Source organism: Callospermophilus lateralis, chromosome 2 (assembly GCF_048772815.1).
Source record: "Callospermophilus lateralis isolate mCalLat2 chromosome 2, mCalLat2.hap1, whole genome shotgun sequence".
In the NCBI taxonomy this organism is placed as follows: Eukaryota; Metazoa; Chordata; class Mammalia; order Rodentia; family Sciuridae; genus Callospermophilus; species Callospermophilus lateralis.
In genome coordinates, this window is record NC_135306.1 from 107711171 (window position 1) to 107733970 (window position 22800).

The following is a 22800-nucleotide window of genomic DNA, read 5'->3' on the forward strand; positions in this document are numbered from 1 at the left end:
TTGTCACCTACCAATCTATAAACTGAAAAGGAGATTATCTCTTTAATTTGCTTCCCACTATTTCCCCCAAAAGAAAACATCCTATAAAACTGATAATAATCTTACATCTATAACATAATACCTCTTGCACCCTACAACCATGGAAATGACAAGTAAACTTACTGATGACACTGACATCTAGAATCCAAAATGGAGGCTTTCAGGTGCTCTAATAAATTAACTCGAGCTGCTGAAAGTGGGTGGCTTTAATGATTTCTAAACTAAAATTAGATAAAATTACTTTCTTACTTTTATATCATCTTAGAGATTGCCTTGAAGATATGACAGACCCTTTCTCAGTGTAACAAATAGCATAGGTGAGCAAATAATTTTTATAAATGATTCTGATGTTCTTCTCCAGAGTAAATATAATATCACTGACTGAGAGCTCCCAGAAGAGCTGGAGCCATTAAGAGCTGGGATTCCTTTCAATTGGCATCATCCCAATAGAGGCTCAGTGAGAACTGAAACCTCCTGCAAATCAAATCTGTTGCAATGTTATTTTTTCCAGAGGTTAATTACCTGCTTCTGCTACACACACACACACACACACACACACACACACTCTAAAGTGGAGTAAAGGCTGGAAAATAGATGACATTCTATTGTAAGCCTCCTCCAGAAATTTCAAAATGAAATCAAAACAAGCCCTCACTATCAAATTCCAGATATACTCCATGAACATCCTCTCCCACTTGACACCTATCAGCCCACAGCTCCAGGACCTCAAACCATTATACAGTGAGAATTTACTATAAGGAGTTACATTTTCAGATATCATCTTTTGGAGATACTCACTAAAATATTTATGGGTAAAATTATGATATTTAGAAACTGTTTCAAAATAATTCCTTAGGGACTTAGAACAAAAGAAATAGATAAACCTAGACTGTCCATGCATTAATAATTGTTGAAATTAATGATGGGAACGTTCAACATACCATTCTCTGTACTTTTGTATATGCTTAAAATTTTTCCACTTAAAAAAAAAAGCTAAAAAATTGTTCACAGACTCAAAACAACCCATGTAACAAGCATTTATGGAGCACCTCCTGTGATACATTATATTATTGTCCTTAATTATTCAACTTTCTCTTCCCTTCCTTAATAGGATTACATACCCTTACCCATTACCATGTGACTTATAATGCCACCTGTGGGAGGAGTATATATTCCTACCTCAGAAACAATCAGCTTGACCATATTACCTTTTTTCAATCAATGACATTTGAGCTGATATGATGTACACCATGACTGAGTGATATAAACTAATATTTGCATTAGTTTTCTTTGCTATTTTATTCTGCCAAGATAATGGCGTATCCTAGGCAGGTAATGTTTCTTCACTCAGGGTTCCAAAATAAGACACATGAAGCAATGCTGCAGCCAATCCTGACACTACAGTTTGAAGATGTTGATATGGCAGCATAATCTAGCAAAAGCTGATAGGTCCACCTACTATGGGAATACAGATGTAAAAAAATATTAAAATGAGAGGGTGGCATATTTTTTAAATGTTTTGGATATAGACCAATAAGTGTAGTTACCATTGAGGAGAGTATCTAAGAACTAACGAATGCATTGGGATAGAGGCAAGATCAAAAGAAAACTTTTTATTTAATACCATTACATATTATTTGAATTTTCTATGCCTGGTATATTTAACCTGAGCAGAAACATTTAGTAGTTGGATCATTTAAGCCATTTTTTTCTTCCTTATGCTTTCCCATATTAAAAAAGAATCAAAGAAAGTAAAGCAAATAATTACTTTAAAATGAATAAGAATTATCCTCCTACCCTTGAGGAACGAAAAAATTGACAATTCATATTTAAAGAAAGCCTCCTCTCTACATACCCCAAAATAAGGCATATGACATACTCAATTCTATCATTTTGTTTATTTTCAGACTTCAGCAAAGCAAATATAGGGTTTTGTATATGGATAGCATAGCTACTGGTCTCAAAAGGAAATTCTCTAAATTTCATTATTTTAGTATTCCAATAAAACTGATGAATAAATTTGCTGTGTTGTTTTCTGAATAGGCCTTACTAAGTTAAATTATGTAGGGTAAAATTTAAAAGGAGAATTGGAAGAAAAAAGAAGGAAAAATTCTAGTTATGACTTTTCCTATTTCTCAGTACTGAGGACTGAATCTAAAGATATTAGATATACCCCCTAGCCTTTTATTTCTTTTTTCTTTTTAATATTTTTTAGTTGTAGATGGACACAATACTATTTGTTTGTTTGTTTGTTTATTCATGGTGCTGGGGATAGAATCCAGTGCCTCACACATGCTAGGCAACTGCTCTAACACTGAGCCACACCCCCAGACACCTTTTTATTTTTTATTTGAGACAGGCCTCATACTTGCAATCCTCCTGCCTCAGCCTCATGAGCAGCTGGGATTACAGGAGTGCACCACTGCAGCTGGCCTTTGACTCTTTGGAAATTAAACAACACTTCAACTGTTACAGAAATCAAGTTCGATAGAACAACATTTTATTACATGTTCTTACTTCGATTGAGCAGTATAAATAGCAGTAACCTGCAAATATGACTATGTCTTCATTTTTCATTCTAGGATCTCAAAGCACTTTACAAACATTATTTTAATCCTCGCATCACTGGAGAGATAGATATTATACAACATAATCTACCTACCACTACAAATATTTAAATACCCCTTCAGTAGTACTTACTTGCCCTGAAAAGGTCTTGCCCAAACAGCCAGTAATACAGGAAATAAGCTGACAGTGCATGTGCCACCAACAATCTCCAAAAGGATCAGACCTTCACCCACAAGAACCACTTCCTCTGAGTAAACCACAGAAGCTACACTGGGCAAACCACAATATATCAGCTTGTGTCTGAAACACAGGCAGTTAACCCATCTAAAATCTATAGAAGAATATGGTTATACACCTTCATAGAATTTCCTATGTATGTTAAAGTGTACTGGAGAGAGATCCTATTCTTAAAGACAACATATAATCATATTCAACATTATGTGATCAATTTCAGGTACAGTTCCTTCAGACACTGATAGTCTCCAACAGTTTCTGTACAACAAAATAATCTACATTTTCAGAATTCATGGAAAATCTACAAAATCCTCTCTGCTCTTTTAAATGTATAAAATGAAAATCAGCATTTATATGTAATATTTGAGCAAAATAGTGGTCTGAGAGCATTATCTTTATTTTTTTTGTTTTTTTTTTTCAGAGTATAAGCATTAACTAAACCAAATTTTCTTATATACTTCTAATGACTGCATGAATTCACAGTCCCAAGATAGGAAACAATTTTTCACTGGACATTAGATTTGCTTGTCTCTAAACACTGGGAAACCACCCAGGCCTGTCATGTGATTATAATTTTAAAAACCAGGACTCAGCATTCGAATTAGTAAAAGATCCTGTTTTGGTATGAATCTGTCAGCTGTGCTGGTGCATGTTAACTCAATAAGGTAAACTTAGTCTCTTCTTGAATAAAAGTCAACGCCACACATGCTTATGTAACTTGAGCACAGAATCTGACCTTCAGCATCAATTTATGTATTATCTTTACAGATTAAAAAAAATTATTTCAGTCTTGGTTTTATAAAATTCTCTTGAAGTCTTAGAAATATCTTTCATATATGGCTATCTTGATATCCCAGACACTATAAATTGAAAAAGTAAAATTCTCTAAATTTGGCATGTTTCCAAAATTCTAAAATAACTAACAAAACATAAAGATATCCATGTAAATAATCTTATACTCAATTAGTATCAAAGAAAACAGTCTACAGATAAAACAATCAAGAGTTCTATAATCTTAAGTATTTTACAATAATTTATGCACTTTTTCTGTTATAGTCTTGTCATTAGTAACAATTCTTACAAATATAAAGGCATCAAAGTAAAATATTTCAATTTGAATTATATATTTTGCTGGAAAAAATACTGCTAAACATTGCAGGCAGTTTCACTAACAGAAATAAATAACAGGAGACAAAAAGGTAAAACAATGAAAAAAAGAAAAAACAACATACAATCAAAACACTGGAAAAGTAACAATTTCCCGGATGTATCGCACAATATTACAACAGATATTTTATCTTAAAGCTACAGTCATCTCTTCACTTCAAAGACGTTTTATCTCACATCTAACTAATTTAAAATATATATTTTTTATTAGTTGTTGATAGACTTTTATTTTTATATTTATTAATATGCAGTGCTAAGAATTAAACCCAGTGCCTCACACATGCTAGGCAAACACTCTACCACTGAGCCACGACCCCCAACCGCCTGACGGGTTCCTAACACTTAAAATTTCTATAGTCTACTTTTTTGTCATATAATTAAAACATCTGTTACATTAAGAGCACTTATTTGAAAGCATAAGTTTGGAAAGAAGACTTTTATGATGTCAGTAATTGTTTAGTTGACTTGTTAATTATACTATTTATATGTTTGTTTCATTTGATTGCTACATTTCTTACATTAATTCTGAAAACTACCTAAAATAAAACTGGGGCTGAGAATGTGCCTCAGTGGTAGAGTCCTTGACTAGGATGTGTAAGGCCCTGGGTTCAATCCTTAACATTGCAAATGACATGAAATAAAAGTTAATTAAAACTGAAAATCTTTCTACCTGTAATTTTAGGTTATTCCTGAATCAAAGACTTCTGAATCACTGTAAAATTTTTGCTTCTCTAAAATATGGGTCAAGCTTGGCACAGTGGTGCATGCCTGTAATCCCAGCAGTTTGGGAGGTTGAGATAGGAGGATGGTGAGTTCAAGCTAGCCTCTGCAACAGCAAGGTGCTAAGCAATTCAGTGAGATGCTCTCTCTAAATAAAACATAAACAGGTCTGGGGATGTGGCTCAGTGGTTGAATGCCCCCAAGTTCATCCCCAGTACCCAAAAAAAAATAATAAATAAATAAATAAATCAAGATAAAATACAGAATATTATATTTTGTACTAGGAGAGAAACTAAAGAAAAAAATTGTACTAGAAGAGCAACTGGAAAAAGCTAATACAATATTAACAGAGACAGGTTGATTTTTTAGACAATGGATCAACAGAAAATATACAATATAGCTAAGCAAAAAATAAGGAAGGTAGTGGAATGGAAATAGTGATGAATAACTGAACCATTTAGTCATATAAACATTAAAGAGGAAGACAGCATTATGTAGCTTAGGATAGCAAGAACATATAAGTACAGGAAAATCCAAAAGTTAAGTTTGAGCTGGCACGGTGACACACACACCCATAATCTCAGGGACTCAGGAGGCTGAGACAGGAGGATCACAAGTTCAAAGACAGCCTCAGCAATTTAGTGAGGCCCTGTCTCAAATTTAAAAATTAAAATTAAAAACAAAAAGTTAGTTTACAACTAACTCAGTGGTAAAGCACCCCTGGGTTCAATCCCCAGTGTGGTGGTGGAGGTGGTGGTGGTGGTGGTGGTGGTGGTGGTGGTGATGATGATGATGGAGGAAGAAAGGAAAATAGAAAAGTTTGGGTTAAAGATCAGGAAAATCATCCAGATGTAGTGGTACATGTCTGTAATCCCAGCAGTTCGGGAGGCTGAGGCAGGAGCATCCCAAGTTCAAAGCTGGCCCCAGCAATTTTGCAAAGCCCTGGGTAACCTATCCTGTCTCAAAAAATAAATAAATAAAAAGGGCCAGGGATGTGGCTCAGTGGTTAAGTGCCCCTAGGTTCAATCCCTGGTGCCAAAACAAATAAACAAACAAAAAAGATCAGGAAGATCTTCCTAAGACCTATCAGTTTTCTGGTCAGTCTCCTGAGGAAGTGATAGACACTTTATCTCTGGAGGCAGATATTTAAAGTTAGTATAGATGAGTACCAGAAAGAAAGATTCCTGCAAGAGAAAAATCCAAGTGAGGTTGGTGAATTTGGAAAGTAATTAAAATATAACAGGGGCTGGGGATGTGGCTCAAGCGGTAGCATGCTCGCCTGGCATGCGTGCGGCCAGGGTTCGATCCTCAGCACCGCATGCAAACAAAGATGTTGTGTCCACCGAAAACTAAAAAATAAATATTAAAAAATTCTCTCTCTCTCTCCCTCCCTCCTCTCTCACTCTCTCTTTTAAAAAAATGTAACAGAAAAATAATATACATAAAAAGACAATAATTTAAAATGAAAAATGGGCAACTTGAAAGTCAAATAATCCAGGTTAAAATCTTGGGCCTGTACTTTCCTGTTTTATTATCTTTTCTTAAACTCCATGTTGTCTTACTGTGTAATGACAAACACAGGATCTGCCCTGTATGCTGAACTCAAAATATTGCAAACACTAAAAAAAAAAAAAAAAAAAAAAAAATTACAATACCATAGGATACCATTACATACATGAACATATTTTATTCAAAACAAAAAAATAAAATTATAATTTTATTAGTTTTAAGATTTCTATTCAAATGGCCCTATTTTGAAGATTAGGAAATTACTAAAAAGGAAAGGAGCATGTCTTCAAATTAAGCTTTAAAACATCATAAAAACCAAGTTTTAACAGATGAGACCAAATGAAGTTAAGCTTTCTGTTCCATATTTCTGAAAACATGGCAGGCCACTTTCTAGGAGAGAAACGATTATATAACTTTTTTTTGTAATATGTGTGTGTGGTCCTGAGTACAGAGTCCAGGGCCTCTTGCATGCTAGCTAAGCACTCTACCACTGAGCAAGACCCCTAGCATGGTAATAAGTGTCTATAATAAGATAAAATTATTAGCTGCAGAAAAATGCCTCAAATTATCTCTGGTGAACCATTCAAATATCCTGCTATTTCTGTGACCCATGGCAATCACATATGTATACTCAAAGATTTGTTTTTCCAATTGTTTGCTCATAGAATATCTACAATGTAAAATTTATAGGTTCCATGAACATCTGCCTCATACTTTGTTTTTTTTTTTTTTTTTGAAAATTCAAAAGTAGTTTTTAGAAAAAAACAAAAATAAACCTACATGTCAACTCAAAATTATAGACTATATGTTGACAACTGGGAACCACAGAAGTGGTTAAGTGGTATCACCAGGTTAACATACTTTTCAAATGATTTCAAATAAAATTTCTCTTGTCAATTCAAAGAATAAATTTCTTAAAAGTGTGCCATTAGTAAAACTACATGACTTAATACTTTTTAAAAATTTGCTTTGTACTCTAGATATGGACTCATACAAAAATGTACAAGTGGATGCACTACTGCATTCCTATATGAACCAAGATTTTATAATGAACTAAAATACAAAAATAAAACAATGCAGGCCCAACACGGTGGCACATGCCCATAATCCCAGCAACTAGGGAGACTGAAGCATGAGAATCTCAAGCTTGAGGTTGGCAAGTTTGAGGGCAGCCTTAGCAACTTAGACCCTAAGCAACTTAGCCAGAGCATGTCTCAAAATAAAACAAATTTTAAAAAAAGAAAAAAAAAGAAAAATCTGGGGATGTATCTCACTGGTAATGCACTCCTGGTTTCAATTCTCAGTACCCCCACCAAAAAAAAAACTAAACTAAAAAATAAAATACTGCAAAATTAGCACTGTGATGCTTATCCCCTATTTCAATTTTGTGTTAATCAACTGACTAGCTTTACAAGAAAATGTAATGTTACAAGTAATTTCACCTTGCAGATAATACTCATGCAACCTTAAATACTGCAGACAAGTATGAATTCTTTTTTTAGCCAAAAGCATTATTATATGGCAACTGTGGCAGAAAAAGTATCCTGAATAAAAATGCTAATTACTTAGTACATGCATATAAAGTTACAGGTCTCCACATTCACTAGTTTGCTTGAGTTAAACAAGCTTAAAGCTGATTTCAGTGCTAAGAAAATTCCATTACAATCAAAAAACTTTATCTACAAATCAAAAACAAGAAAAATCCATAAGTCACAGACAAAACAAAGATCCATTTATTTCAAGGAAGACCCTTATAACTTTCCTGCCCTGTCCTGTACTTGAAAATTCAGTTATGGAATCTGTCAAAAAATCATTTACTGAGTCCACTGAAAGAGAACTCTCTCCTTATTATCCCTCAAAAGAAACTCTAATTATCATAGCATGGAAAAGCTCTCAGGAATAGAAGAAAGGCAAGAAAGGAAGATTAGAAACAATTAGGATATACTTTAGGTCTGAAGGCTGCAATTAATGTAGACTAAAAACCAGCAATCAGACATTTCTACCACTTTTCAAATGCTCATTCTAAACATTAAAAACTTATATAGTCTGCTGGTTTTCATATAAGTTATAAAGCAAGCGACCAGAAGGTATACATACATCAATGACTTAATTTTTTTGTTTGTTTGTTTGTTTGTTTGGGTGGTGGTACTGGGGACTGAACCCAAGACCTTGTACATCACAGGCAAAGCACACTCATCCACTGAGCTACATCCTTGGTCCCAGATTTTTTTTTTTTTTTTAAGCTGCTCAGATATGCCACATAGAAACAATAGCTACCATGAATGTAGTTTGAGTTTTTTAAGTTTAAAAAAAAAAAAAAAAGTGGTAACTGAAAGAGTAAAAGAAAAAGGGGGAAAGAAAGGAGCAAATGAATGTGTTAATTTAACTGCAAAATAATAACAGGATGTAAGAGAGTTCTAAGTATCCAAAGTGACCAATCAGAGACTAAACATAGCTGAATTCCATCCCAGCCCCAGCACGTCCCTAACACAAGAATAAAACCCTTCTTATCTTGTTCAGCCATGTGTCGCCTGCCACAAACTGCAAAACAGAACAACGCCCAAAACCAGCTAGTCTGATTTCAACTGAGGACAGATAGACTCTGTAGTCAGAAGCACCACAATGAAAGAACTCCAACTCACACAGCTGGCCTGGTGGTTCTGTACACTCTACAGAACAAAGCCATACCACATAGAGTACTTCAAACTTGAAAGGATCTCTAAAAAGCTACACTGGCACTATTAATTTGCCAATAGTCCCGGAATCAGTAAAATACACCCAGCACAAATTAGAGCCAGATAGTGGGGGAAAAAAATGAAATAGGTAGGGTTGAGAGGAAGCTAGAAATTATTCTACATTTATAATTTTGTTAAGGCACCCTGGAATAGAAATAATACTAAAACCATTACTGCCAGATTTCACCTCAATGTATATTCAAATCAGGAATCACTCTCTTGAAGAGAAATGGCTGCTTAACTTTTTATAGAATAAGGTGATAAGGTGTGTTTAAAAAAAAGTCATATAATAATTCCCATTTTTAAAATATTAGAATAAATTCCTAAGAAACAGTTCTCAGCGAAATTAAGCAGCTTCTGTTTTGTTTCTCTATCTTTTAGAAAAATATGTCAAAGGCCATGCACAGTGTGACAAGTCTGTAACCCCAGTGACTCAGAAGGCTGAGGCAGGAGGATTGGAAATTAGAGGCTAGCCTCAGCAATTTTGCAAGACCCTCAGCAACTTAATGAGACCCTGTCTCAAAATAAAAAAAAAAAAAAAAGAACTGAGGATATAGCTTAGGGGTAGAGTGTTCCTGAGTTCAATCCCCAGTACTAAAAAAAAGTAGTAAGTTTAAAAAAAAATAAGCCAGGTGCAGTGGTACACACCTGTAATCCCAGTGACTCAGGAGGCTGAGGCAGGAGGATTGCAAGTTTGAGGCCAGCCTCAGCAACTTAGTGAGGTCTGAGCAACTTATCTAGACCCTGTCTCAAAATAGAAAGGGCTGGGGACATTGGCTCAGTGGTTCAAGCATCCCTGGGTTCAATCCCCACTACCAAAACAATTAATATTTAAAAATTTAAAATAAAAATTACCTCATTGAGCAGCACCTAGATCATTGTTAATCCTCAAAACAATTTAAAGATTAATCTTAAAATAATCATCTTTTGTGCCCAGCCCAATGTCTGGCAAAGAACAGGCTTTCAGTAATTGCATGGCTATTAAATATTATTACACTATCTAATTTACAAAAAAAAGGACACAAATCCCAAGATTTTATTTCCAAAAAATGAGACACCTGAGAAACAATGCTTAAGAAATATCATTTCTTGGAGGCTTTTAAGTGACTTTGGTAAGGAATCAGTTGGTGACCCTAAGTTCTGTGTCTACAAATTAACCACCCAGCACCTCAATGAAAATCAACACCACATCAATTCCTAGTAAGACTTCTTGTCTACATGTCCAACGAAAAGGGCACCTATTGAGTGGACCAGGAAAACAATTATCCACACACCCGTGAAAGTGATTTCTCAGAAGCAAAACACCCTTAAAGGAAAAGAAATAGGGATAACTAGAATAAAACAAGAACACAGTATTCATGTGAAGTGTATTCTCAGAAAAATTAAAAATTTATTCACTGAAAATGAAAGCCCACTTACCAAAATATGCAATGGATAAACATAAATAGTTTAAATATTTAATGGAATCTTTTAGGTGAACATTCATGTGACACTGCAAAGCCATCAACAGGAAGAGGAAGTTCTGTTTCTGGAGTAGCTGTTATGGTATGATAATGGAATTTGGCCCTTTTAAAATCAACAAATGAGTCTTACAATTGGGTGAAACCCTCTTATTAGGAAATTAAACTACTTTCTGAAGGAACACTATTGTTGCACTCTTCACCTGAGATTTGCCTTTAAATTCAAGTTATTTGATCTATTTTTATGATGTAATAGTTTGAAGGCCGACTTCAATATAAAAGTGAGCTGACTGAAATTTGGGAGTAATATAATCTTAACTAAATTCAGAAATAAAATGTGGTAAAGGAAGCAATATGCTTTTATCCCTTAACTTATGATTAACTCTTAAAGACTAAGAGAACTCCAGTTCAACCACACATAGTCTATACACACCATCCTGCAACATTGATAAGTAAACAAAATCCACTTGCCATGCTTGCGCCTTGCTTAGAGTTTCCATCCCTTAAACTTAAATGTTTCTGGGAGATGAAATATGAAAATATATAATTAAAGGCAAGTCCCACAGTTTTTTCCCTCATTGCTTTCAGCTCCTGGATTCTGCCTCTGGCAAGAGCCTTTGATTTACTGGCAATGTCAACATTCTGGAAAATTATTAGACAATTAATAATTAAACACTTCGGGTCAACACTCAAAAGAGATCAAGTTCACAAATCACCATGCAGCAGGCTGAAAATTAAGTCCAAGGATAGAAATTTCAAAAATGTAACAATGTTTAAGAAGTAAATCCAATGATGCACCAATACCCACGGACTTCGAGAACTGACCTTCACCCAAAATGACCTTCCTCTTGCTTCAAGATGGGTACAGAATTCTAATGCACACTTCAGACAGAAAAACACAATCGTGGTTTCCCCTACCTCTTCTCTGGGGAAAGTTTCTCTCCAAAAAGCACTACATTTCCAAATTCAATCAACCGGATAACTTGGCAGAACCCCTAGACTAATTGCACAGCTCCTTTTTCCTATGCCTGTCAACTTCACCGGCCAAAGGCAATCTGCAATCACTGACTTTCCTGTTGGATCGGGCCAAATCCAGGGAGGCTAAGCAAAGGAGGAATTCATACCCACCTGTCCGTGATAGTCGACTGTGTGCCACTCATTGGGGCCCTTGGCGAGAGGTCCTCCTTTTATCCAACTTGCATTTTAAGGTAACACCTCCACCCCACCCCCAGTGCTCTAGGATCAGGCCCGATTCCGGCGGCGGGGACACAAAAGTCCAACTCAAAACTCCATTCAGTCATCTAGAACATCCGATTGATGAGGGTCAAGGAAAGGGAATGCGGATTGGAGCAAAACAAGTTATTTCCCAAAACAAACCCAGAGAGTCAACGGAAGGCAGTTCTAGAGCCAGCGATAAAATCCTCCAGAAGGCACAAGGGGAAAACTTCGTCACAGAGGGAAGTCCGCGAGCCGTGGGGAGGGGACCTGAGAATCCCTCCGGGGCTGGGGTGGAACTGGCTCAGGGACGGGCGTCGCCTACGGCTCCGGAGTCGCCGGGCCTCGAACTGCCAGCCGCGGCAGGACCGGACCTTCTGGCCCCGGCTCTCTATCTGGGGCTGCCGGCGGCTCGCGGCCGCACTCTCAGCCGAGTCTCGGGCCGTCCCGCGCCGGTCTCGAGCAGCCCCATGTCCCCGGGCCCAGGGCCCCTCTGGTCTTCCTCGCAGCCCCCACCGGGATCCAAGCGCAGGGTCTAGTCGCGGTTGCTGAGGGGGAGGGGGGTCCCGCAGCCCCAGGTGACAGGGACCGGGTCTCTCAGCGCCGCAGGCTGCTCCCCATCCCTTTAAGGCCCGGACTCTTCCGCAGTCGGCACCGGAGGCGGCGGCTCCTCCCCGACACTCCGGCAGGCGACGATTCCCGCGAGGAGCTGAAGTCCCCGTCCGGCCCGGCCTGGAAGCCCCGGCCCAGGAGCGGGAGCGGCGGCGGCAGCGACTGCAGCACTCCCAGCGCAAGGCCGGCACGCCGGGTCCTGGGGGCCCTCACGGGAGCGCGCGTGGAGGGCGGAGGAGGCCGCGGGCGATGGGGGCCGCGCGACAATTACGAGCGCGCGCGGGGGTTCCGGTTCCGGTTCTGTCTTCCCTGGCCCCGGCGCGTCCAGCGCGAGCGAGCGAAGGAGCAAGCTGTCCCCTCCCCCGCCGACTTTTTGGGCCTCCTCCCCTCTGACTTCGGGAAGCCGCCTCACCGGGATCCCTCCGCCGCGCCGCCGGCGCCCCGCACCCGCCGCCCGCGCGCCGTCTCGGTTTCGCGCCGCCCTCGCGCGGACGCCTCCGCCGAGCCATGTTCGAGGGAGCGAAAAAGTAGTTCTGCGGGCCCGAGGGAAGTGGCAGCCCACTAGTCCTGGAATCCCACCCAAGGCTCCTCGTTTCTCCGGCCCTCTGAGTGCTTGGGGTGTGCACCTTCGAAAATGACTTGCACCGAGTCGACTTTAACACAGCCGACCTTCAAGGAGCATTCCCTCCAATCCCAAGGAGTTCACGATGTAGGGTCTTTGATATTATCCGCCCCACTTGTCCTGGAAACTTTTATTCCTGAGGAGGATGTACTTATTCATATTTCCTGACAACATTCATCAAGTGCTTTTGACTGCTGGACGCGAGCTCAGGTCCGGGTGCCTCCTTCTCTCGTGGAACAAACCCCAGCATAGACAAGTTTTGGCGATGACCGCTCACCTGAAGCACCTGCTGGCCTCGTCCTCCAAGGGGGCCCGTCACGCACAAGCCATGGCTGCCAGGGCTGGGCTGGAAGAGGGAGGCCCGAAGGGCTGGCAAGAAAGGATTTGGGGACTAGGGCCAGCGTTTCTTGGTATAAATATTGCTTTTAGGCTGTTTTGCCTTGGCAAAACGAAGTGTATTATTTGCCAAATTGAGGAAGCATGGTGTTTTCCATAGCGACTTAACAAGCTTGTTGTGGAAAGAGAGAAGAAAATAAAGTATAAGTATTCAGTAAATAGCATCCGGTTCTCTCTGAAGCCTTCTTAATTTTAATTATTTTTCTGATTTCTTTCTGTGCAGAGTAGACACTTTAGATAACTATCTAGTTTTATGATGAAATTATTCAGTATTGTGACAATTGGAGTACCACATACAAATATAGTTCTCCAATTCTTCCTGGGTAAAGTAGCTATCCCTTTTATCCAACTCTTTTCTGACTTCTGAGATTAAAACTGCGTCGGTGGTAAAGAGACTTTCAGCCATTTTGTGGAAATCCAGTCTAATAAACAGTGGATGTGGAGAGAGGAAACAATTACCTCTTAACAATGCTGTTTCTAAAAGTCATTCCACAACAGTTCATGAAAGGATCATTATCCCTGAATAGATGCCTGAGTTCAAGCTGACGTTTGAAAGGGGTTTAAAAAAAAATAGAAAAGATAAACAGAGCCAATGATGACTCTTTTTTTACTGGATTTTTTTTTTTTTTTTTTTTTTAAGTTCAGGGCACAGCCAGCTAATTTTGTAATGTTTATTTTTGGAAAGAATAGAGGCAGATTAGGGTTCCAAGCCACTTTCCTATGATTAGACCTGGACACATTGCCACCTGCTGGTGAATCCCAACATGACAATTCTATTCTGGAGACTCCCAGTTAAATTGTTTGTATACATAACTAGAATGACTTCACCATTGTTCCATATTCGGCAAAATACACACCTTATTCCCTATCTTAAGAAATTGTCCATAAATGTACTAAATGTATTGTTTTCCCATATTCTAACAATGTTACAATATATATATGGAAAGAATTGGACCCCATGACTCATCAAATGCATTTTAAAAATGAGTTCCCATCTTCCATTCAAGTGTGCCTCAGTACTTAAGCTTCAGGAATAAAACAAACTGGGAAAGTTTCCTAATTCACCTTCTCTTCCTTGCATACAAAACCTCTTGGCAAAGGGCTGTCAAGATCCTTCCAAACTTAACAGACCTAAGTTTCTAGCTGTGAGCAAAGAGGGCTGTGGGAAAGCTTCAGAAGATGGTAGAAAAAAAGAATTGAAAAACTAATGGTTATTCATCCCAGAACTACACTTTTTTTAAAAAAAAATTTAGCTGTAGATGAACACACAGTATCAAGCACTCCACCACTGAGCTATAACCCCAGCCCCCTACACTTTTTTTTTTTAATAATGAAAATCTCTATAATCACCCACAAAACACTAGTGATAAAAGCAACAACTTAGAGTTTTGGTAGAGCCAATATTCTAAAGACTCTGTGTATGAAAGTTCTTCAGAAGAGTCAAGCTGGCCCACATAGAATACCCTCCCTTGGGTTAGAGTCCTATGCCCAGAAAAGTGACAGTTGTGACCCAGACTCTTTGAGAGGTTTTTCCAATAGGAGTTATTCTAAACCACATCCTCATTCTGTCATCCAGTTTTTCAGCATGCTTATTATGTACCTACTATGTGTCAAGGACTGTTATAGGCCCTGGAAGTTCAGGCCTTGAGATGGCCAGAAGCCCTGTCTTCAAGGACCCATTCAACATCATCATATTCAAGGGAACTGCCCAAATAGGTGGCAGAACTAGAAAGAATTAAGTTCTTCCTCTTTTGGCAAACTATTTTCTGTATGTTGGTTGTTGCCTCTCCCCAAAATAAAAATATTGTAGGAATGATTAATGTTAAACAGCAGATTAGAGATATTTCATCAGTAAGTGTAAATAGGAATCAACATTTCTACAAGTCAAAGGCAACTACTAGGCTTCTTTCCTCTTTTTATTTATTTTGTAACTTCTTGGCAAAACTCATCAAAGACATAAGGGTAGACTCTGAATTTATAAAATGTTATTTTATTTTTTATAAAATTTAGTACAAATCTTATCGAAATATAAATCCTTCTTGAACAGTGTTAGTTATTATTACATAGTAATCCAAATGCAAATGAGTACTTCATTTTGTCAGGCCAGACCACAGGTTAATTAGCCCTTTATCTACTTGTGGTGCAAAAACTCAACATCTTAACTGCTGAGTCATCTTCATTTCACACCTTTCTCCCAGAGAAATTTCTTCAGTTATTAGCACAAAACCAAAAAAGCTGAAATGAGGGATCCCCCCACCCAGCATTTATTCAGATTTCTCATTATGAAACAAAAATAAACACATTCCCATGAGAGTACCCCAACAGCAAGATCTGCAATCCCTTTACGTCTGATGGGTAAGGGAGAAAAGAACTGGTACCAGATTAAGCCTATTCATTTGTCTGGTATGGAACAGGTTGCAGAGTGCCAAAATTCAAGAGCCAGCTTTTTCTTTTTATTTTAAGTTCATGCGCCAAGCCACTCTTTTCTGCTAGACTTTTGCTGAAATCAGCATTCCCCCACATCCTACTTTGCCCACAATTTTGCTGGAAAGAAGTTCACCAACGTTTTAGGGATACTAATCATAAAGAGGTGGAGACTCTATCTATCAGATTATTTCAATGTCCAGCAAAACTCTTTAACTAAATTACAGTCGTTTTAATGTGCCTTTAAAGTTACTTTTTCCTTTGCAGTAATAACTATATGCAGTACTAGGCCTTCCCTGTGCCCGGTTTCTGAGGCCAATGATTTTCATTTTCAAGACCACTTATTAGGTTAGTATCTCCAGTGGCCATGGACTGATACTTCCTGTTGACCTTGACTTCAGTAGCACCATTTGCTTACTCACCAACAGATTAACCAATCACCATTGGTCAAAAAAGATGGTAAAAATAAATAAGCAATAAATACATAAATAAATACTACTTCATCTTTTTCATAAAAATCCTACATTAAAGGCCTCCATTAACAAAATGCCACATAATATCTCTATGAAATACAGAGTATTTCATTCATTCACCTGGGGTTTAAACTGAGAACAAGAGTAGGCAAGTGACATGCTTAAATGATCTAGCAAGGGAATAGAAAAATCAGTTAAAGTAAACTCAGTAATTCTTGATTCCTAACCCCTTGTTCTAAATTCGTATTTATGTTCCTCCTATGTGAGATTAAAGATTATCACACTAAAAAGAAAAAAAAATTTTTCCCTTCCAAGACTGGCCTTGTCATTTTAGTTTGTTCTTAGAGACTGGCACCAGTTTTAGATAAAGGACAACAAGTAGTAAGAGTACTAAAAGGGAACATACCTGAAATGCAAAAAAGAAAAGAAATTAGCCTTATCACCCTGAGGCCACACATTAAAAAGTCTTTGGTTCTAGTTTGCAACACGTACTCAGAGCTGAAACCTGAACTCCCATCTCAAGCACAGTGGAATCCACATGGTAAATCCCTATGGAATTTAGTCATGGCCTCTCATGCCTAGGAGATTAATGCACAAAAGCCCCAAGAACTGGCATAGGTTTCCTGGTTGGGCAAAACCCGTACAACAGGACTCAGTAAATCTACCCACACCTCATTCATCTCATATCCAAAGATCTGGCTCTTATGATTTTTTTGTGCAAAAAAAGTTAATGTAACAGACCCGACCTGCTCTTCTCGGAAGGGCCTACATGGTTGGCCCTTGATGGGCATCTGGGAACTTAGATTATGAAGGGCTCTCACCATTCACTGATAAGCCTGGTTCAGCTGGGCATGGTGACACATGCCTATTATCCCAATGATTCAAGAGATCGAGGCAGGGCGATCACAAACTTGAGGCCTACCTCAGCAACTTAGCAAGACCCTCAGCAATTTAAGGAAGAATCTGTCTCAAAATTAGAAGGACTAGAGATATAGCTCAGTGGAAAAGACCCCCTGTGTTCCATCCTTAATACCAAAAAGTAAATAATAATCATCATAATAATAAAATTTTAAAAGACTGGCTCATTGTCCCTTATTTGTGTGTGTGTGTGTGTGTGTGTGTGTGTGTGTAAACAACAGGGCTTGTGCTGAATGCTGTTTTCCTTTTGGGAATCTGAATCTTGCTACATGCCAAGAGGCTGCCTGTAAGACCAGTCGCCAGTAGAAATCTTAGGCACTGAGTCTTTAATAACTTTCCCTGATAGGCAATATTTCTCATATGTTGTCACAAAATATTTCCAGAAGAATTAAGCACATCCTGTGTGATTCAAATGGAAGAAGACTCTAGAAGTTTGTGTCTGGTTTCCCTTGGTCCCAGGTGCCTTTTCCCTTTGATAATTTTACTTTGTATCCTTTTACTATCATAAATCAAAGTTGTGAGTGAGACTATATGTTGAGCCCTCTAAGTCCTCCTAGTGAATTATGGAACCCAGGGGGTAGTCTTGGAGACCTCCAACACAGTAGGCACAGGGAGGTTCAGGAAGTGACCACCTACCACTGCCAGTTTCACTCACCTCTTAACACCCTTTCTTTAAGCAGATCCAATTCTCTGATCAGTCCTCAGAATGCCAAATGTACATCTCTTTCTGAATGTCCCTCACTTTATAGTACATGGAATGAACTTAAATAAATGGGCTACATGAAAATCAGGAACAAGTATATGCTGAAGAAATTCCCAAAGGAACAAGAAACAGTACTAAATTTCTTCCAGTTTCTTTCAAGGCTATCTGAATATCATGCTTCCCAAGGACAAGAGGACCCAAGGTATTTTGAAAACACCAGTAGTGCTCACCTCATGTCCTGACATCTTCCCAGCAATCACTGAGGATTCTCACTTTCCACAACTGTGCCATTGTAGAACTTACTGTTTTAATACTGTATATGCTAGGCTTGAAGACTGACCAAAGTGATCAATAAATTTAGCCCTTTTTTGAAACTGAAATTTGTTATGAGCGTGATTCCACGACAGTCAGATTTCCGACCTAGTTCCCAGGCTGACTCAGTCCGATCCAATATCGGAAACAAGCCTTGGCTAGTGTGTTTTGAGATGTCCATTATGTTTTAGCTGCCGTTCCTCACTCCACCTGCTTCTCCAGGCATGGTACTTCTTGATGCTTTTCTTCCATGCAAAACGCCAGATGCTAAACATAAAACACCAAGACACAGCATACATCGCTACTCCCCCGACTTTCACAAACCACTTGGGTGTGGGGGAGACCATTTCACAGAAAAGCAGGCGAGCTCCTACACCAATCCTCACTCCAGTGAACAGAGCCACAAAAAGGAAATCCACCACATCTCCAGTGAAACTGTGATAGTGTCCTGTTTCACGGAGAAACCAGCGTATCTGGAGCAAGGGGTTGGTGATCTCACTTCCAAAAAGGACTGCATTGACTTCTGTGCCCGACTCCCCAAGCACCAGGGCCATGATAATGCCCAAGATACTCAGTGTGTGGTGAGCCAGCATCAGGGCACCCTCAGACTGGAAGTAAATGCACCAGCCCAAGTCGAAAATGAAGTAGCCCAAAGTGAGACAGAGAATATGAACTTGGAGAGGTGTGTTGGGTGAGCCTGAAACAAACCAAGACAGAAGCAAATTGAGTAATTGGGGATTGTGCCATCTTGCACAGTGATCCTACATTGTTCTTTCAAACCTTACAGAATCACTGAAGGATACAAAAATTATGGCAGGCGCAAGCTTTTGAATGATAACAACAACAAAGACTAAAATCCAAAACCTTGATCTTTATCAAACTGAATGATGTTGGCCCCAGAAAATGCAGTTCTAATGAATCAGAACAAGGAGTGTTCTCTGCTGTCAATAATCTCAGGGTCCTCTCTATAGAACAGTATAAATTCAAGTCAATATGTTCCTCCAATTAAAATCAATAAGGATTTTTTTCCTCTTTTATTTTTTTAATTTAAATTTTTTTCTTGGTATTGGGGATTGAACCCAGGAGCTTTACCACTGAGCTTAGGTTCCTTTTTTATTCTTTTATTTTGAGACATTATTTTAGTTGCTTAGAGCCTCACTCAATTGCTGAGGCTGGCCTCAAAGTTGCAATCCTACTGCCTTGGCCTCCTGAGTTGCTGGGATTACAGGCAAGAGACCACTGGCTTTCCTCTTTTCTTTAACCAGATAAAGATCTATTTCCACACTTGGGTCATTCTGTCCTAAATGTCAGATAAATTTCTTACCTTAATGGATTAAGTTATTGGACACTAGCAGCACTAACCCATTTTGAAAGCAGACTCTGGAAAGAACCCCCCAAATTAGGATATTCCCATGTCCAAGCACATAGGGTGCAAGAATCTGATATGCTTGAAACCATTAAGAACCATCATATAAAACAAAGCTTAAAAAACCCTTTCACCTCATTTTGACAGATTTGGGGAAAACTTGGACACTCAATTTGGGAATCTAAGGAAATTTAAAAAAAAAAAATCTATGGAATTTTTAAAAATCATATTCCAGTGGAATTGTGGGTTGAATTGTGTTCCCCAAATTCTTATGTTAAAGCTCTAGCCTCTTGTACCTCAAAATGTGACAATATTTAGAGATGGGACCTTTAAGAAGGTAACTCAGTTCAAATAGGGTCATTTGGGTGATCCCTAATCCATTATGATTGATGTCTTTATAAGAGATTAGGACACACACACAAACACAGCGGGGTGACCATGTGAGAGGGCAGTCACCTACCAGCCAAGGAGAGAGGCCTCAGAAGAAACCAACACATCTTCCACCACCTTAATCCCATTCCTCTAAAACTACCCCCGAAATCATGAATCGCTATGGAAAGATTCCTAATGTCCTCTACCTACCTGGGTGGGTAAAAGGCCAAGGACCATCGATGAAGCCAATATAAGCTGAAAGGACTATAGAGAGGACTCCATGGGTGAACGTCACCAGCCGGCAGCTCCACTCATAGCTTCGGTGCTTATTCAGGTGACAGAAAGATGCATAGAGCGAGAGCCAGCCACAGAGACTGCACAGCGCCTGCAGACACAGAGCCACTTCCATCCTATGACAAAAAGACCAAAACCAGAGAACAGTGGATGCACCCTAAGAAAACAGCACTGGGTGTTCTGTATACAGGTCCTCATTACTGTTATCGAATAGTTCAAAAGCAGCGCTTTTACTGAAATGCTTCTTCCTTATCTACATATACAAGAATCTTCTATTGCAGTATGGCTATATATGTACCACTCCAGGGTCCTTAGAGATAACATGTTGACCACTGGTGAAAACTGTAAATGAAACTAGGAACTGCATTCTAATATCATACGTTATGGTTTGTATAGGAGATGTCCCCCCAAAGCTTGTCTGCTAATACAGGAATGATCAGAGTGGAATGATTGAATTGTGAGAGCTCTGACCTAATCAGTCGATCCTGGTTGGAATGGACTAAATGGGTGGTCACTGTAGGCTGGTGGGACATGGCTGGAAGAGATGGGTCACTGGGGGCGTGCCCTGGAAGGGTGCACCCTTCACAGATCCCTTTCTCTCTTTTTCTTGCTTCCTGGTTGTCCTCTGTCACATCCTTCCCTACCATGTTCTTCCTCATCTTGGATCCAAAACAATGGAGTCAACCATCTATGGACTGAGACCTCTGATACCGTGAGCCACAATACATCTTTCCCCCTCTAAGTTTTATTGTCAAGTATTTTGGCCACAGTGACACAAATGCTGACTAAAACAACATATTATAATGAGCAGATGTCAACAATAACCCTCTGGCAATGACCAACCTTTGACAGTAATACCCAAAAAATACAGCACATGAATCTGATGTATTCACATCTCAAAAATCTCAGTGCATAGTTCTCATGAAAAAGCACCACACTTTGGTTTCTGCTAGAAGTCACGTGACATGTGACAGTTTCATGTGGTTTTAAGCTGAAACTAAATTCAGCTGAGGTTTGGATTTGGGTCATGGGATTATCAGTGAAAATCAAAATTTGAGGTAAACCCAAATATAGAACTGAACAAAGAGTCCAGACATCCTGGAAGGGTGTCTGGAAAAATCCAAGTTGTAGTCTGTTCTGAAATCCAACTCAACCACTAGGGAACGAGAATTTTGAGGCACAAAAGGAGTTTTTATTGAGATGTAAAAATACCTGTAAGGCAATTATTCAGTTAAAAAATGAAACAAAAATCATAAAGTTACACTTTGGAATTTTTACTTAAATAAGTTTGGACAAGAACAACTATTGAGTGAATTTGGCCATACAGAAATAAAATCCAAAAATGACCAAGATGCCATTATTAATATTCACTAGCTCCTCTGTTGAAAATACAAATAAAAAAAAAGTCAAAAATATTTCAGGTATCTGTCTCATCTCAGCAGGAATTTTCTGCATGGCTACTCTTAGTGCTTAACCCTATTCTGACAAGTGAAATAGTATCTGTGGACCAACACACTTCAATACACAAGACACTCCCAAGAATGTTATCCAGAGAGGACTTTATGAAGGTCAAGTTCTGTACAGCTTTCATCTGAAATCAGATTTCCATTCAAGAAAACAGCAGGTGTCCATCAAAGACCTAAGTGTCATTGGGTCTCTGCCCTGAGCTAGCAGCATGAGTGTGGGCAAATCACTGCAATGGCAGAGACTGTTTTTCCTAAAACAAAAACAAAACAGAAGATAAACGGGAGGAAAGAAAAAAAAGGACTTGGAGAACTCTCTAGTCCAGTCCAGCTCTGACATGGAGTTCTAAGACAAATTTTGCAAAACTTCAAGGCCAATTTTGGAACAGAAAGACAAAGTATTCGGAATGAAAAGAAGGGTTCCCCTTATTTCCTTTTGAAGGCCAGAGTCACCGCCAGTAAGGCGGATCAGTTTGGACATGGCGATTAGTATTTTTAGAGTCCTCTTGTCTGAATCCTAATTCCCTGGCACACCAGAGCAAAGAAGGGACATTTGTAAATGGCAGATGCAACTCTGTGACCTTGGAGCTGCGTGTCTGGGTGCCGGCGTTGTGGATGAACTGGGGGTCTCTCCATGGCCCTGGAGGTTCGGAAGCCGAGGCTCCTCTGCGGCGGCGGGCGCCCCAGGCCGGGCAGGCGAGGAGGGCGCGGGGCTGGCTCCTTCTCGGAGCAGGCGTGGCCGGCTGCGAGCTGAGCGCCGTGACATCCCCGCTCCGCCGCGCCTGCAGCAGGCGGCCACGCCTGGCGCCGAGCCCCGGAGCCCCGGACCCTTATCTCGGCACCCGGCCGGGCGCCCAGAGCCTGGCGCAGAGGCCCCGGCGCCCACGGGCAGGAGGAGTCCCTCCCGGCCCGAGGCCAGGCCGGCCCTGCCGCCCGCCCGCCTCGGTCCCTTCCGCGGGCCGCACGGGCTGGGACCCCCGCGCCCGAGCCAGCCGGTACCCATCCCGCCGGGCGGCTCGCCCGCGCGGTTACCTGCGGAGCGCACCGGGAAGCCTCCGGCGCCTCGGCGCCCACAACCCAAGCCCGGGCCGCAGCAACAGGAAGCAGCAGAAGGAGGGGGAGAGGACGAGAATGTGACAGAGGAGGAGGAGGAGGAGCCAGGGGCCTGGGGGCACCTGCTGGCTGGGAGGACAGAGCG

At 40.0% G+C, this 22800-nt stretch overlaps 2 protein-coding genes across 6 annotated transcripts in view; both read right to left on the minus strand.

Moving 5' to 3' along the window:
- The window catches only part of Arhgef12 (Rho guanine nucleotide exchange factor 12), a 149006-nt gene extending 136579 nt beyond the window's left edge, over positions 1 to 12427 (minus strand). For 4 of the 5 annotated variants that reach the window (XM_076846263.2, XM_076846262.2, XM_076846261.2 and 1 more), the window contains exon 1: positions 11561 to 12426. In XM_076846263.2, coding sequence (XP_076702378.1) covers positions 11561 to 11592 — 32 coding nt within the window. In that variant the 5' untranslated portion in view covers positions 11593 to 12426. Of the gene's footprint in view, positions 1 to 11560 lie in introns of all 5 variants that reach the window. The other variant, XM_076846264.2, reaches the window with a different exon arrangement.
- A 2824-nt stretch (positions 12428 to 15251) lies between these two features.
- On the minus strand, positions 15252 to 22695 carry Tlcd5 (TLC domain containing 5). The gene is made up of 3 exons (XM_076846265.2): positions 22635 to 22695; positions 20056 to 20255; positions 15252 to 18804 (listed from the first exon to the last, which is right to left on the minus strand). Exons 2-3 carry the CDS (start codon positions 20252 to 20254, stop codon positions 18266 to 18268), a joined length of 738 nt encoding a protein of 245 aa, XP_076702380.2. The 5' UTR covers position 20255; positions 22635 to 22695; the 3' UTR covers positions 15252 to 18265.
- Between the last annotated feature and the right edge of the window lie 105 nt (positions 22696 to 22800).

Excerpts from the sequence above, each read along its gene's own strand:
- Tlcd5 (XM_076846265.2), bottom strand. The coding sequence starts at position 20,254 with ATGGAAGTGGCTCTGTGTCTGCAGGCGCTGTGCAGTCTCTGTGGCTGG. Across the intron at positions 18,805-20,055 it reads TTGGCCTTTTACCCACCCAG|GCTCACCCAACACACCTCTC; the intron begins GTAGGTAGAGGA and ends GGTTTGTTTCAG.